General features: G+C 46.8%; 1 protein-coding gene across 1 annotated transcript in view; it reads right to left on the bottom strand.

Annotated features, from left to right (window-relative positions):
- Positions 1-16,574, bottom strand: part of DNAH10 (dynein axonemal heavy chain 10) — a 159,102-nt gene that overhangs the window by 29,892 nt on the left and 112,636 nt on the right. The window contains exons 55-58 of the mRNA XM_052654682.1: positions 13,168-13,365; positions 12,330-12,491; positions 8,788-8,962; positions 1,555-1,736 (exon numbers count right to left, since the gene is read on the bottom strand). Coding sequence (XP_052510642.1) covers positions 1,555-1,736; positions 8,788-8,962; positions 12,330-12,491; positions 13,168-13,365 — 717 coding nt within the window. The remainder of the gene's footprint in view (positions 1-1,554; positions 1,737-8,787; positions 8,963-12,329; positions 12,492-13,167; positions 13,366-16,574) is intronic.

The raw sequence follows: 16,574 nt of genomic DNA on the forward strand, positions 1-16,574 counted from the left end.
AGAGCCCCTTGGGTTTCTATAGTAGTTGTCCTTCTGGTTTTAATTAGCTTTGTTTTCAAGTGGCTGAAAAAACGCACTGATGATAAAGTTCTGAATAAGCCATCATAATAAACAGTGACACAATGAACTTGAATATGCCTGAACGAAGACTAACATCATTCCCCCTGGCTAAGCTCTGGGAGCAGATCAGGAGTCAGGCTTAGCAGGAACTGTGTGGCTTCTGCAACTGAAAAGAAGGGAATGGGGTGGGTGGTGGCGGCTCCTCCTCCTCGCCCACCCGCCAGGGACCTGCAGAAGACTTCATACAGGCAAGAAGCACAAGCAGAGTAGTCAAGGTTAGACAGTTCTTTTTTTTTTTCTCCCCTGAATATCCATTTTGCTTAATTGAGCTGAAATTCACATAACATAAAATGAACCATGTTAAAGTGTATACACGTCAGTGGCATTTAGGAGAGTCACAAGATTCTGCAGGCCTCATCTCCACCTAGTTGCAAGACATTCTCATCATCTCAAAGGGAAACTTCACAGCTATTCAGCAATCACAACCCACTTCCCCTCCCCAGACACTGGCAAGCATTGATCTGCTTTCTGTCCCTATGGATTCACCTATGGATATTTCATATAAATGGAGTTAGAATATGTGACCTTTGGTGCCTGACTTCTTTCACTCGGCATTACGTGTTTGAGGTTCATCTGTGTTGCAGCATACGGCAGCTAAAACATAAATGAAGCTCACTCCTTTTTATGACCGAATAATATTCCACTGTGTGGATATGTTTGTTCTTATTATCCATTCATCTGCTGATAGACACGAGGGTTGTCTCCACCTTTTGGCTATTGTCAGTAATGCTGTCAGGGACACTGCATATAAGCTTTTGTTTGAATATGTATTTTCTATTCTTTTGGGTATATACATAGGAGTGAAATGGTTGGGACACGTGGTAATTCTATGATTAACCTTCTGAGGAACTGCCAAACTGTTTTCCACACGATTTTACGTTTCTGCCAACAACGTAAAAGGGTTGCAAGTTCTCCACATCCTCCCCACACTTGCTGCTTTGTGTGGTTTTGTTTAAATTACACCATCCGAGTGGATCTGAATGCTACCTCATTGTGGTTTGACGTGCATTTTCCTAGTGACCAGCATTAAGCGCAGTTTCGTACGCTTTTTGGCCATCTGTCTATCTTTTTTGGAGAAATGTCTATTCCAGTCCTTTGCCCATTAGACCGATTCTTGGCACCACTATGCCCAACAGATAAGAAGACAAGGTAGAGTGGACTCCGGAAGACAGCTGTGTTTCCTGCTAGGGAGAACTAGAGCTGTTGCTGAATTACACATTCATGGGGCATCTGCTGCCACTGCCCATCCAGCCACCACCCTCTGCTTCATGCAACTCTGCCGCCATCTTCCTCTAGGGACAATCATTCCCGTTCTTCCATCAGCACAGCCACGGCAACACCATTTGGCCACCACGGGAGGGTGTGCCTGAGACAAGCCCCCTTCTCGTTGGTTGAGAACCAGCCTGGCTGTCCCTTCCATCCATCTGTGCTCACCTCTGATGTTCTTAACTTGGCTCTGGGTAATGGAATCAAAGTCTATTTCCATCAGAGACCTCAGGAAGTTGGGGTCGGACATCATGCCCTTGGCGGTTTTCCAGTTGAGTTCTTTGTAGCCTTTCATGATGAGGATGCATTCACAGACCGTCTGCACCTGCTTCGGGGGCTTAGCAAAGGACCTGGGGGAGAAACAGACACGTATGAGGATCGGACGCAGGATGTGGCCAGGATCTGGCCCGAAGGAAGGTTCCAGAAAAAAATGGCTCAACGCAGAACCGTCTCTTGGAGGTAATACTGTGTGGAGGCAAAGGGGATCCATCCCAACACCCCCTTGGGCTCCTGGGGATGAGCTTTTCTGAGGGCAGGACTCAGTCTCCTCCATTAGGCGCCGGTTCAGGGTCCTAGATCAGACCGGGCACCAGGAACACAGCAGGGCATCATTCAATGCAAACCCAGGCTGCCCCTGAATCAGCAGGCCAGGGTGGAGCCTGAGAATCTGTGTTTTTAATTACACCCTGGGGTGACTCCTCAGACTCTGAGTGGTAGAGTCATTATTGTTATGATCATCATCAACCTATTTTCCATTTACCAGATGAAGAAACGGGGCTCCAGTGCTTGGATGGCCTGCCTGTGTCTACACAGCCCGTGGGGTCTGAGGTCCCCGCAGCCTGGGCTCCTTCAGGCTGTGGAAATTGTTATCTGGCTTTGACAGAGCTAGACCATCACTCGGCTGCTCTGACACTTACAGGTCCAGCACCCTCGACCCTCCGGCGAATGGGAAATCCAAAAGGATCAGGAGAGTGCAAGGCAGCATCGGCAGCGCGAAGCCCCAGGAGGGAACGAGTGGCACATTGCTGGTACCCAGGGGACCCCGCTCAGCTGCCTGCTGCCCAGCCATTCTCTACACGTCACACGAGGCATGCAGGCACCAAAGCCGTGGAGAGAGACAGAATCAGAAGGAAAATGATGAAGAAAAAGGAAAGGAAAGAAAAGATTTGGAGGGCAAGGAGCAGCCCGGGGAGAGGCCAGAAGGCCCCAGAGGAGGAGGGCAGGGAGGGCCGGTGTTGGGGGAAAGAGACACAGAGAAAGAACAATCTGAGCCACAAGGCAGTGTGGAGACTCCGAACCTGGCAACCATATCCCCACCCCTCCCAGCCCCCACCTACTCACCCTCACAGCACAGGGACAAGCCAGGGCAATGCTCCAGCACAAAACCCGACCATTAAAGTAATGGACCTGAGTCACCAGGGAAAGGCTCAATTATGTGGCGTTGGGCGCTTACGACAGCGGGGGGGAAGCTGTCAACTGTTTTTAAAAGGTTCCCTTCAGGGCTGATGAAGACCAGGCCTGGGCCACTGCTCTCTGAATAATCCGAGGAGGAGGGGGTCAATGAGATGTTTCCAGACACAAGTGGGAAAGAGCCTCAGGGCAGCGTCCTGAGCCATTTGGACTGGTCCCAGGTTCTCAGCTTTCTCATCTGTAAAATGGGAAAGCAGAACCAGAAACGTGGAGCCCCCAAAGCCTTTGAGTCTATGAAAGGGAAGCTCTCTGGGGTCAGTTTATGAACCGGTCCCAGGAACCTCGTTTATCCAGAACATGGTGTTGTGGTGCCAGATAACCGAGGAGTTTGCAATAGTAAGGTTACCAAACACTGTTTTATGAGTTAGATAAAATGGTATAAAAATAGGGAAAAAATAAGATCACAAGTCTGAGAAATGAAAGTGTTTCTGATTCATCTGACTCCTTTCTTCTACCAAGACAGAAACTTAGGGTGGGCTTCCCTGGTGGTCCAGTGGTTAAGAATCCACCTTGTATTGGAAGGGACACCAGTTCAATCCCTGGTCGGGGAAGATCCCACATGCCTCAGAGCAACTGAGCCCCGGAGCAGCAACTACTGAGCCCTCGTGTCCATGCAGAGAAGCCACTGCAATGAGAAGCCGCACACGACAACCAAGAGCAGCCCCTGCTGACCTCAACTAGAGAGAGCCCGAGGGCAGCAAGGAAGACCCAGCACAGCCAGCAAATAAATGAGTCTTTTTAAACAAGAAAGAAACTCAGGGAGAGACAGACAGATGGAGGTGAAGTCATGCTGCCTTCCCTGGAGGAGAACACCAATTACAAGCTTTATTCCCCACCTCCCTTCACTCTACCCCAGACACTGTCTTTGCTTTTCCCTCAGGCCACACTCCTTCCAGCCCTCTCCAGCCTCCATCCCATGTCTCATTTAAATATCACTTCCTGGGGTTCACCTTCCCTGACTACTCACCCCCCAGACTAGATCGGGTCCCCCATTATCCAAAGTCATAGCAACCCAAACCCTGCCTCCCTGATCTCTTCCTGGGTAATTTTATTGTTCACGTGATTCCCATGTGCATACTCGTGCCTCCCCCAGACTGTGGGTTCCATGCGGTAAAGACCCGCCAGGCTGGCTTACTGTCTCTCAGCCCCCATGCCAGCACAGGGTGGGCAGGCAGTAGGCACCTGATGGTACTGAATGAAGAAAAGTAAGAAAAGCAAAGTCACAGGCCAGTAACAAAGGGAGCCTTTTATACTCTGGAGAAACATCCACTACTAATCTTCATTACTCCTAATCTCCCTGCCTTAACATTTAATGATTTCTGCAAAGGGGATTGAGCATTATAGAGAAGAAGTGCTATTTAAAGAATTAAAGGATTAAGGAATCATCAAGACCTAAGTGCTGGCTCATCACCCTTAACATCTAAATGGCCTAAACAAAGCCAGATTGTAGTCATCTGGATCCAAACTTATTAAATCCCAGGAAAAAGTCCCAAAGAGATCAAAGATTTAAAGGTAAACAATTAAACTATAAAAGTATAGGATGAAACCACAGGGAGATTACTTTACAGTCTTCCAGTTGCAAGGCCTTTTAAATATGAGGTCATAGCAAAAAGCCACAAAATAAAATATCGCCAAAACCTACCTCATAAAAATAAAAATTTACACACAGCAAACACAAACACACACACAAACCACCTAAACAAAGTCAAATGGCTGAGGCGTCCCTGGTGGTCCAGTGGTTAAGACTTCGCCTTCCAATGCAGGAGGTGGGCGTTTGACCCCTAGTCAGGGAGCTTAGAGCCTACATGCCTCTGGGCCAAGAAACCAAAACAGAAAACAGAAGCAATATTGTAACCAACTCAATAAAGACTTTAAAAATGATCCACATCAAACACAATTTTGTATTTAAAGTCAACTGGCTGATGACAAACTGGGAAAATTATTCACAACTCACATCACACATAAAAAGCTAATCTCACTATTAATATAAAAAGCCCCTGGAAAGGGTAAGGGAAGCAAAAAAAAAAAAAAAAGCAACAGCAACAAAAACAATTCAACAACAGGCAAAGCATATAAAGAGTTCACAGAAAACGAACTACACAAGACTCTTACACGCATTTTTCACCTATAAAAAAAGGCAACTTCTCTCATCATAAGGGAGATGCACATTAGAACTAGACAAGTATTGCTCATCTATAAATAATCAAAAAGCCAAGTGTTTAGTAGCGCCCTCTGTTGGTGAGGCCATGAAAAAGCAGGCACTCGCATGTACTGCCAGTGGGAGTACAAATCGGTTCCACAACTATGGAGCGCATTAAGCAACAGCTATAGACATAAACCCGGAGGAGGAAAGGGCAACCCACTCCAGTATTCTTGTCTGAGACAATCCCACGGACACAGGAGCCTGGAGGGCTACAGTTCATGGGGTTGCAAAGAGTAGGATATGACTGAGCGACTGAGCATGCACTCATAGACAAAAACACACACAACTCTGCACCCAGCAATTCCACCTCTGAAAATGTATCCTTCCAGGGGACTTGGGCATAGTGAAGTAAGCATTATTCTTTGCCACATTGTTTGGAAAGGCAAAAAAACCAGAAATAAGGCAAAAATTCATAAACTGGGGCTGATTAAATAAAAGATAGTACAGCCATCCGAAGGTATGTGATGGGTTATTGTTGAGTAATGAGGAGGTTCTCATACATCAACATGCAAAAGATCCTCCAAGTGTCTTGTTAATGGAAAAAGCCAAGATGCAGAAAATGATGTGTATTACCAATTATACTTTAAAAGGAAAGAAAAGAGAATATGTGGGTATCCCTTGTTCTGCAACCGTTAGAGCCCAGCGTCAGGGACTGAAAAGACAATGGTACATCTGGTTGCCTTGAGCATGCGCAAAAACTCTCTGGATGGGACTTCCCTAGCGGTCCTGTTGGTTAGGGTTCCAAGCTTCCACTGCAGGGGGCATAGGTTCAACCCCTGGTCAGGGACCTAAGATCCTGCATGTTGTGGGATGTGGCCAAAAAAAAAAAAAAAAAAACAAAACACCTCTCTGGATGGATATATGGGAAATGTATATGAGATATACATAATCATACCATGGTTCTCTGTCCTGTAGGGGGAGGGGAACTAGACTGATGAGAAGGTCAGAGGGGGCTTTTCATGGCATGTCATTTTGATGTTGGAACCAGGACCTAGCTGACTTATACTTGGCACTGACCCCATGCTCAACCCAGTTCTGAGAGATCTTTACATAATAGCTCACTGGACCCTCATATCCACCAGCCCATCATATCAGGGCTTCCCTGATAGCTCAGTTGGTAAAGAATCCGCCTGCAATGCAGGAGACCCAAGTTCGATTCCTAGGTCGGGAAGATCCCCTGGAGAAGGGATAGGCTACCCACTCCAGTATCCTTGGGCTTCCCTTGTAGCTCAGCTGGTAAAGAATATGCCCACAATGAGGGAGACCTGGGTTCGACCCCTGGTGTGGGAAGATCCCCTGGAGAAGGGAGAGGCTACCCACTCCAGTATTCCGGCCTGGAAGTCACAGAGTCGGACACAACTGAGCGACTTTCACTTTCAACCACCCTGAGGCTGTGGGAACAGTGATTATCATCTGCATTTTACAAATGAGGAAACCCCAGCACAGAGAGGTTAGGTGACTTGCCAAAGGTCACACAGCCGGGAAGAAGCAAAGCCATGCGTGAACATATCACCTGTTCCAATAACTACATTTTTAAAAATTACTCCTTTTAGGCCATAGGCCGCTTTTACTATCTCAGGGGTGATATAGGCACCCTGTCTAACCACAGGGGACACATATCAAGCTCTCCAAGTGGTCCCATGGAAACCCCCTCTCACCAACCCCTTGGATCGTAGAGGGGATTCACAATCTTCTCCTCCTTCTAGATAAATCCCCCTCAAAGATCCTTCCCAACTCTGTTCTCAGAATGTTTTTATGCTGCTGACCTGAGTAGTTGTTGTTGATGTTTAATCACTAAGTTGTATCCAACTCTTTGTGATTCATGGACAATAGCCTGCCAGGCTGCTCTCTCTGTCCATGAGATTTCCCAGGCAAGAATACTGGAGTGGGTTGCCATTTTCTTCTCCAGGGAATCCCCCCAACCCAGGCATCAAACCTGTCTCCTGCACTGGGAGGCAGATTCTGAGCCACCAGGCAGAGCAGAGCCTCAAATCCATATAACTAGTGGTTGGATGTTTCCCTTGAAAATGCACATATTCATGGTCTCTCTCGCAACTCAGTCTAAACTTCCAACACATGCTATTGCACTTTTAAAACAGCCATCCTGGAGCTTCCTAGGTGGCTCAGTGGTTAAAGAATCCGTCTGCTAATACAGGAGTTGTGGGTCCAATCCCTGGTCCAGGAAGATCCCACATGTCACTGAGGAACGAAGCCCATGCACCACAACTAGTGAGCCTGTGCTCCAGAGACCAGGAGCTGCAACTGCTGAGCCCATGTGTCGCAACTCCTGAAGCCTGCTTGCCCTAGAGCCCGTGCTCCGCAACAAGAGAAGCCATGGCAATGAGAAGCCTGCACACCACAGCTGGAGAGTGGCCCCCACTTGCCACAGTAAGAGAAAGCCCATGTGCAGTAACAAAGACCCAGCATAGCCAAAACGAAACAAACAGAATTATAAAACATCCATCCATATACCTGCGTTGCAATCACACTGCCAACCTCTGGAATCAGGATCTCTTGCTAACAGCAGCAGCATCTCCAGATGACCCCACCCCCCATCTAGGAGTCACTAGGGCTTCCTGCTCTGGAACAAGCTGAATGTTCTGTTTGAATCCACATGTTTCACATGGATTGTAGCTTGCCAGGCTCCTCTCTCTGTCCATGGGATTTTCTAGGCAAGAGCCAACAACCAGAGCATGGCCTTGGACAAGGGCCACCACGTGGCCCTTAGGAAAAGAGAGGAGCTCAGGGAAGCAGCACCATCCCACCAGGCACACGAAACACAGGTCAGCTTCCAGCCTGCAAACAGGAGTCTCTCTCACTGATTGTGCAGCCAGAAGGACAACGCCTCTTCTGAAAATGAGGACGTGATGGCGAGCAAGGAGAGGAGAGAGCCGAGCCTCCTAACACAGGGACACGTGAGCGGGACCACGCAGCACGAAGACAGGGAATGGGGCAGGCAGGATGCTGTTTCTTCCTGGCTTCACTGGCACTGCCAAACTTACCACTGAGATCCACTAACGGTACCCTAAGGACAGTGCCCCATGGTGGGAAGGAAGAAAACGCCATACCAGGCCCCCCTTCTGGACAGCAAATGAGCCCTCTGGCTGCAGGGGTTGGAGTCATTTGACACATTGATTTGCAGAATGGCTGGGGGGCACAATAAAGACTCACTCTCCTGGGAATTCCCTGGCAGTCCAGTGGTTAAGATGTGGCGCTATCACTGCCCGGGCCTAGGTTCAATCCCTGGTCAGGGAGCTAAGATCTTACAAGCCATGCAAGCGCAGCCAAAACAAAACCACCGTTCCCACCTCTTAAAGTCCATCATGTGTCTAGAAAGGGATGAGGGCATCTCCCATCTGCTCTCAGCCTTTGGCACACCTGGCCTGCACCCAGGGCCCCGCCTCTTTCAGGACAGACACCCAATCATGTTCTCCTAAAGAGAACTGATTTACAAGGCTCCACCTCTTCCACCAGCCCCTTCTGGAACCCAGTCTACTTCTGTGAGTGGCCAGGGTTCAAGGCCAGTGGGTGGGCTGGGCTACCTACTGACTAGGGCAAGTCAGCTCACCTCTCTGGGCTTGAGGACCCTCATCTGCAAATGAAGACGATGACAGTCCCCACCATGGAAAGTGGGCGGCACAGAAATGCCAAGCCGCCATGATTATGTTGTTGTTGCCGTCAGGGGTGACGCTGGTGGCCAAGCACACTTGGGGATGGCCAGCCGTTACCTGATCTCGGTCACATCCGACTTGTCCAGCTTCTGCAGCTCCAGCTTGGCAGCCTCCAGGATGGGCATGACTTCAGCCAGGGCGGTCTCAGCCTCTGTCTTCTCCACAGCGATAATCTTGTTTTGCTCCTCTATCTCCATGGCTTTCTCCTCTGCCAGCTTCTTCTTTTCCTCCGCTGTAGGAGGGAGAGCGAGGGGAATGAAGCCACCAAAGGCGGGGAGGATGGACCACTGCTCCTGAGCCAAAGCGACACAGCCCTCAAAGGTGGGCACTGGGACCTCTCCGGCGGCGCAGTGGGTAGGAATCGGCCTGCTAACGCAGGGGACACAGGTTTGGTCCCTGGTCCGGAACTAAGATCCCATGTGCCTCCACAGAGCAACTAAACCCATGCACCACAACTACTGAAGCCCTCGTGCCTAGAGCTTGTGCTCCACAGCAAGAGAAGCCACCACAATGAGAAGCCTGCACACTGCAACTAGAGAGTAGCTCACACGTGCTGTAACTAGAGAAAGCTCGCCTGCAGCCACAAAGATCTAGTGCAACAAACGATAAATTCAAAAAATAATTATTTTAAAAAATGGGCAATGGGAGGAGGGGGTCAAATGAGCTTTGGCCAATATGGCAGCCTTGGGTGTTCCCAGGGGACCAGTGTCCTCATGGTCCCTGGGGTCCCTAACACCGGGACAGCTGCTGCAACCTGGACAGTCCCTGAGTAGCCCACCTATGCCTCCTGCCCACTCCATCCCAGAGACAACCCCAACCCTGCTTGGCCACGGTTAGCTGAGGACACCAGGGCTGCCCTCGAAGTTTTTTTGGCTTACTGAGATCTCTCTGCCTCTTCGTCAGCTTTTCCTACGTTCATTCAGTCAGTCAGTTCAGTCACTCAGTCATGTCTGACTCTGCGACCCCATGGACTGCAGCACGCCAGGCCTCCCTGTCCATCACCAACTCCCAGAGTTTACCCAAACTCATGTCCATTGAGTCAGTGACGCCATCCAACCATCTCATCCTCTGTCATCCCCTTCTCCTCCCGCCTTCAATCTTTCCCAGCATCAGGGTCTTTTCCAATGAGTCAGCTCTTCGCATGAGGTGGCCAAAGTATTGGAATTTCAGCTTTAACATCAGTCCTTCCAATGAACACTCAGGACTGATCTCCTTTAGGATGGACTGGTTGGATCTCCTTTCAGTTCAAGGGATTCTCAAGAGTCTTCTCCAACACCACAGTTTAAAAGCATCAGTTGTTTGGTGCTCAGCTTTCTTTATAGTCCAACTCTAACATCCATACATGACCACTGGAAAAAGCGTAGTCTTGACTAGTTGGACCTTTGTTGGCAAAGTAATGTCTCTGCTTTTTAATATGCTATCTAGGTTGGTCATGACTTTCCTTCCAAAGAGTAAGTGTCTTTTCATTTCGTGGCTGCAGTCACCATCTGCAGTGATTTTGTAACCCAAAGAAATAAAGCCTCCCACTATTTCCTCATCTATTTGCCATGAAGTGATGGGACCAGATGCCGTGATCTTAGTTTTCTGAATGTTGAGTTTTAAGTCAACTTTTTCACTCTTCTCTTTCACTTTCATCAAGAGGCTCTTTAGTTCTTCTTCACTTTCTGCCATAAGGGTGGTGTCATCTGCATATCTGAGGTTATTAATATTTCTCCCGGCAATCTTGATTCCAGCTTGTGTTTCATCCAGCCCAGCATTTCACATGATGTACTCTGCATATAAGTTAAATAAGTGGGGTGACAATATACAGCCTTGACATACTCCTTTTCCTATTTGGAACCAGTCTGTTGTTCCATGTCCAGTTCTAACTGTTGCTTCCTGACTTGCGTACAGATTTCTCAGGAGGCAGGTCAGGTGGTCTGGTATTCCCATCTCTTTCAGAATTTTCCACAGTTTATTGTGATCTATACAGTTAAAGGCTTTGACATAGTCAATAAAGCAGGAATAGATGTTTTTCTGGAACTCTCTTGTTTTTTCAATGATCCAGCAGATGTTGGCAATTTGATCTCTGGTTCCTCTGCCTTTTCTAAATCCAGCTTGAACATCTGGAGTTCATGGTTCACATACTGTTGAAGCCTGGCTTGGAGAATTTTGAGCATTACTTTACTAGCACGTGAGATGAGTGCAATTGTGCAGTAGTGTGAGCATTCTTTGGCATTGTAATGAAAACTGACCTTTTCCAGTCCTGTGGCCACTGCTGAGTTTTCCAAATTTGCTGGCATATTGAGTGCAACACTTTCACAGCATCATCTTCTAGGATTTGAAATAGCTCAACTGGAATTCTATCACCTCCACTAGCTTTGTTTGTAGTGATGCTTCCTAAGGCCCACATGACTTCCCATTCCAGGATGTCTGGGTCTACGTGAGTGATCACACTATCGTGGTTATCTGGGTCATAAAGATCTTTTTTGTATAGGTCTTCTGTGTATTCTTGCCACCTCTTCTTAATATCTTCTGCTTCTGTTATGTCCATACCACTTCTGTCCTTTATTGAGCCCATCTTCGCATGAAATGTTGCCTTGGTATCTCTAATTTTTTTGAAATCTCTAGTCTTTCGCATTCTATTATTTTCCTCTATACGTTCATTCAGCCTAGCCCAAAAGTCACCCTTCCCCTAGGTCACTCGGTTTCATCACTCTGTTTATTTGCTTTATTTTATCTTAGTTTATTTGTGACACTAACTGCAATCTGAAATTTCATCTGATTCTTGGCTCATGAATTAGCTTCACTCACTAGAATGTAAGCTTCTTTCCAGGGGCTGTGACCCCACATTTAGAACAAAGCTTGGCATGGAGTAGGTGTACCAGCTTGAATAGTGCCCCCATCAGAATCCATGCCACTCAGAACCACAGACTGTCACCTTATTTGGAAAGAGAGTCTTTGTAGATATAATTAGTTAACACAAGGTCATACTGGGTTAGGGTAGATCCTAAATCCAACAACTGTGTCCTTATAAGAAGGCCACGTGAAGACACGGAGACACAGGGGGGAACGTCATGTGATGGTGGAGGCAGAAGCTGGAGGAATGCGTTCACAAGCCAAAGAACACTCAGGACTCCTGGCCACCGCTACAAGCTGGAAGAGGCCGGAAGGGTCCTCCCTGGGGCCTTTGGCGGGAGCAAGGTCCTGCCAAGACCTTCATTTCAGACTTCTATCCTCCAGAACAGTGAGGATAAGTCAATGTCTGTTTTAAAGCACCCAGTTTGAGACTTCCGTGGTGGCCCAGTGGTTCAGAGTCTGCCTTCCAATGCAGGGGATGTAGGTTTGATCCCTGGTCAGGGAACTAAGATCCTACACATTGCAGGGCAGCTAGGCCTACGAACCACAACTGGAGAAAGCCTGGGTGCCATAGTTAAGACCCACTGCAGCCAAAAAATAAGAATAAAAAAAATAAATCTTCAAAAAAAAATAGCAATGGGTAGGTCAAAACATGCCAGTTCCTACAAGTAGCTTCCCAGGGCTGTCATGCAATGGAGCCCTGTCCTGTTTGGGGGTTTTTTGGTGGCAGTCCAGATCCCCAGAGCTGGCCCCACACTTGCCTATGGCCGTATTTGTGGCGATCTCCTCCAGCAGGGCCTCGCAGGCAGCCGACTTCTCTGCCAGCACGATCTTCTGCTCAGCCAGCTTCTGGTTCAGCTCATCCAGCTGGATGGTGGCCTCCTTCAGCTTGTCCAGGCCTCCCTCCAGACGCTTGCACTGAGCTGAAGAAAGGGAACACCGGTATTCACCCTTGAGGGGGCTCTGTTCTCAACACATCCAACTACACACAATGCAGAGAGATTCACCCAACTTGGGCTCACAGGACAAAAAAGTTAAATAAAATCATCATGAGATATCAAGCATCTCTCAGCACCTCCATTGCCATTTTGGGGGTGGCATCTCTGAATGGCAACCCACTCCAGTATTCTTGCCTGGAGAATGCCACAGACAGAGGAGTCTGGTGGATTATAGTCCTTGGGGTTGCAAAACAGTCAGACATGACTGAGTGACTAACACTTTGACTTCCAAAATGAATATACTTCTGAAAACAGTGCTTCATTTGACCAACAGCCAGAACCAGAGAATTTTTTAAAAAGTTTTCCAACAGAGAAGCGCTTGCTCTCATTAAACAGTATCTCTAATGGAATGCAAATTTAGAGCTTACAGTGTATGGCCCAACACAGAAAAACAAAAATAAATGCATGCCAGGGCTCTGCCTACCCACACATATCATTTTGAGGTGCAAAATCCAAAATGTACTTTTCGGCTTTGCCTCAGTCTAAGTATGCTCGATCTTGCTAAGAAAACATCTGCTTAAGGAAAACATCAGCACTGGGATCCTTACTTGTAAGGAATAACAATTTCTGTGAATCGTCCCATCCCCCTCCCAAGTCTTACCTATATTATACTGAGTTTTCTCATCCAGTAATTTTGAATACGTGTTAATAAAATCCAGGTAGTTCTTCGGAGTCACATAGTTGCAGCGCCTCAGTTTCTGCAGGAATTGTTTGCTGAATTCACCCACGGATTCATGGACCAAAACAACATGTTCTACCAGATCTTCTAGATTTTCTGCTGGGATCATCTGATTAGTCCCTGAAGAGGAACGAAAGGAAAAGGGTGGTTCATAAAGAAAGGAGACAAGCAGTTCCTCAAAGAGTTAAACAGAGAATTCCCATGTGACCCAACAGTTCCACTCCTAAGCACATTCCCAAAAGAGGTGAAAGACAGACACAGGCAATGTTCATAGCAGCACTCTTCACAGCAGCCAGAAGTGTCTATCAACAGATGGGTGGATACACAAAATACGGCCTGTCCATAAATGGAGTATTACTGAGCCTTAAAGAAGGAAATTCTGATACATGCAGCAACATGGATAAACCTGGAAAACATGCAGAGTAAAAGAAGCCAGCCATAAAAAGACACATGAAACATCTAGAATTGGCAAATTAGTGGCAGAAAGTAAATTAGAGGTTCCCAGGGGTGGAGGGTGGGGCTGCGGGTGGGAGAACAGGGATTGAGTGTTTAATGGGGACACAGTTTGCGTTTTAAAAATGAAAAATGTTCTGGAGATAGACGGTGATACCAATTGCATAACATTGTGAGTATTAAAAAGTATAACAGTGCACACTTAGAATGGTTTAAAATAGTTAAAATGGTAAATTTTGCATATTTTTTACCACAATAAAATACAGTATAAAAATGCTTTAACAAAAAAGAGAAAAGCAATTATCACGTGTCAGTGGCTTTCCTGGTTTTTTCAAAACAGTTCATCCTAAAGGAGATCAGTTCTGAATATTCATTGGAAGGACTGATGCTGAAGCTGAAACTCCAACACTTTGGCCACCTGATGCGAAGAGCTGACTCATTGGAAAAGACCCTGATGCTGGGAAAGATTGAAGGCAGGAGGAGAAGGGGACAACAGAGGATGAGATGGTTGGATGGCATCACCGACTCAATGGACATGAGTTTGGGTAAACTCCGGGAGTTGGTGATGGACAGGGAGGCCTGGCGTGCTGCAGTCCATGGGGTCGCAAAGAGTTGGACAAGACTGAGCGATGGAACTGAAATGACTGATACTCTGGCAATTTCTCTAAGAACACAGAAAGCCAATTTTCTTTCCCTATGTAGGAAGGTCTATCTTGCTAAAGGCTAACACAGTGTTGGGAGAGGGGCTTGAGATACCAGGAAAGAATTTTACCCAGTGCCCCTGCTGTATTCCCTGTGCCCAACACATATTTGGCACGAGGTAGATCTTCCTATGGGGCCTCCCAGGTGGTGCCAGGGGTAAAGAACCCACCTGCCAATGCAAGAGACATAAGAGATGCAGGTTCAATCCCTGGGTTGGAAAGATTCCCTGGAGGAGGGCATGGCACCCCACTCAAGTATTCTTTCCAGGAGAATCCCATGGACAGGGGAGCTTAGGGCATCACAAAGAGTCAGACATGACTGAGCATCTGAGCTCAGGCCTTCCTATATGTCTGCTGAAAAATTAATAATCACTTCCAGTGCCAAAACCACATCAACTTGAATTATCTCACAGATTACAAAATACTTTCACCTCAACAATGAAGGAAGGAAGTATGACCAAAAGTAGGCATTCATCCAGATTCTGCATATTTGATCCTGAATTATACCAGGGGTCACCAAACCACAGTTCATGGGCCAATTTTACAGCATGCATGGAAAGCTTTGCCTCACAAATATGCATACTTATTGGGCACAGTCATTCCAATTTCAGGGATGTATCCTAAGAGAATAATTCTAAGTAAATTCCATGCACCATTATTTATGATGCTTAACCACTGAATACTGAAAGCAGCTAAGTACTAAGGCACAGACATGGCTAAAAAGCCTATGAAAGCTAGTGAAAAGACAGTGAAAGTGTCAGTCAGTCAGTTGTGTCCAGCTCTTTATGAGACCCCATGGACTGTAGCCCGCCAGGCTCCTCTGTCCATGGCAAGAATACTGTAGTAGGTTACCATGCCCTCCTTCAGGGGATCTTCCTGACCCAGGGTCGAACCTGGGTCTCCTGCATTGCGGGCAGATTCTTAACTGTCTGAGCCACAAGGAAAGTCCAATGAAAGCTAAGGAACATCTATATCAGAGCTGGCAACTGGAGCCCCCAGGACAAATCTGGCCCACTGCCCATTTTTGTAAATGAAGTTTTGCTGGCACACAGCCATGCCCATTGACTTACAGATTGTCTATAGCCGCTTTCATGATGCAATGGTGAAACTGAGTAATTGCAACAGAGACCATATGACCCACAATGCCAAAAATATTTATCATCTAGTCATTCTCCGGGTTTTCTTGCCTGGGGAATCCCAGGGACAGAGGAGCCTGGTGGGCTGCCGTCTATGGGGTTGCACAGAGTCGGACACAACCAAGCGACTTCACAGCAGCAACATTTACAGAAAAAGTTTGCTGATATTTGAGTTATATCATCAGAAAAGAGTCATATTCTTTTAGCCTCCTTCTCCAAAAAACTGCAATCTGTCTGTAAAGTGGGACTAGTTATTTACTTATTGGATATGCATTTATAAGGCTAAAGCTATTTACAGGATCACCCAGTATCATAAAGCTGCTCAACTTAGGTCCAGATAAAAAGTTTTTCCCTAAGGATGAATTGATTGGTTTGAGGGCTTCCCTGGTGGTTCAGATGGTAAAGAATCTGCCTGCAATGCAGGAGACCAGGAGACATGGGTTTGATCCCTGGGTTGGGAAGATCTCCTGGAGAAGGGAATGGCAACCCACTCCAGAATTCTTGCCTGGAAACGTGGACAGAGGAGCCTGGCAGGCTACAATGCACAGGGTCACAAAGAGTCAGACACAGTTAAGTGACTAACACTTTCTTATTTTGAAGATTACAATTAATAACCAAGGCCTTAGGGGGTTGAATCTGTAGAGCAAATTCCACACTGATGGATAATCAGTTTACCAAAAGGTTTTTCAGACATCCTTGGGGTCAGCACACATTTTCTCTAAACAACCATGAGAACCAACTGTATAGCTCAGGGAACTCTACTCAATGCTCTGTGGTGACCTAAATGGGAAGGAAATCCAAAAAAGAGAAGATAGATGTATATGTATAGCTGATTCACTTTGCTCTACAGTAGAAACTAACACAACATTGTAAAGCAACCATACTCCAATAAAAAAAAATTTTTTTTAAGAACCAAATAGTAAATTTTTAGGCTGTGCGGGCCATACAGTCTCTGTGGCCATTACTCAACTTTGTGGTTGTAGCATAAAAGCAGCCATAAACATTATGTTTATTACGTGTTTCAATAAAACTTCATTTA

The sequence above is a fragment of the Budorcas taxicolor genome, chromosome 17, assembly GCF_023091745.1.
Source record: "Budorcas taxicolor isolate Tak-1 chromosome 17, Takin1.1, whole genome shotgun sequence".
NCBI lineage: Eukaryota > Metazoa > Chordata > Mammalia > Artiodactyla > Bovidae > Budorcas > Budorcas taxicolor.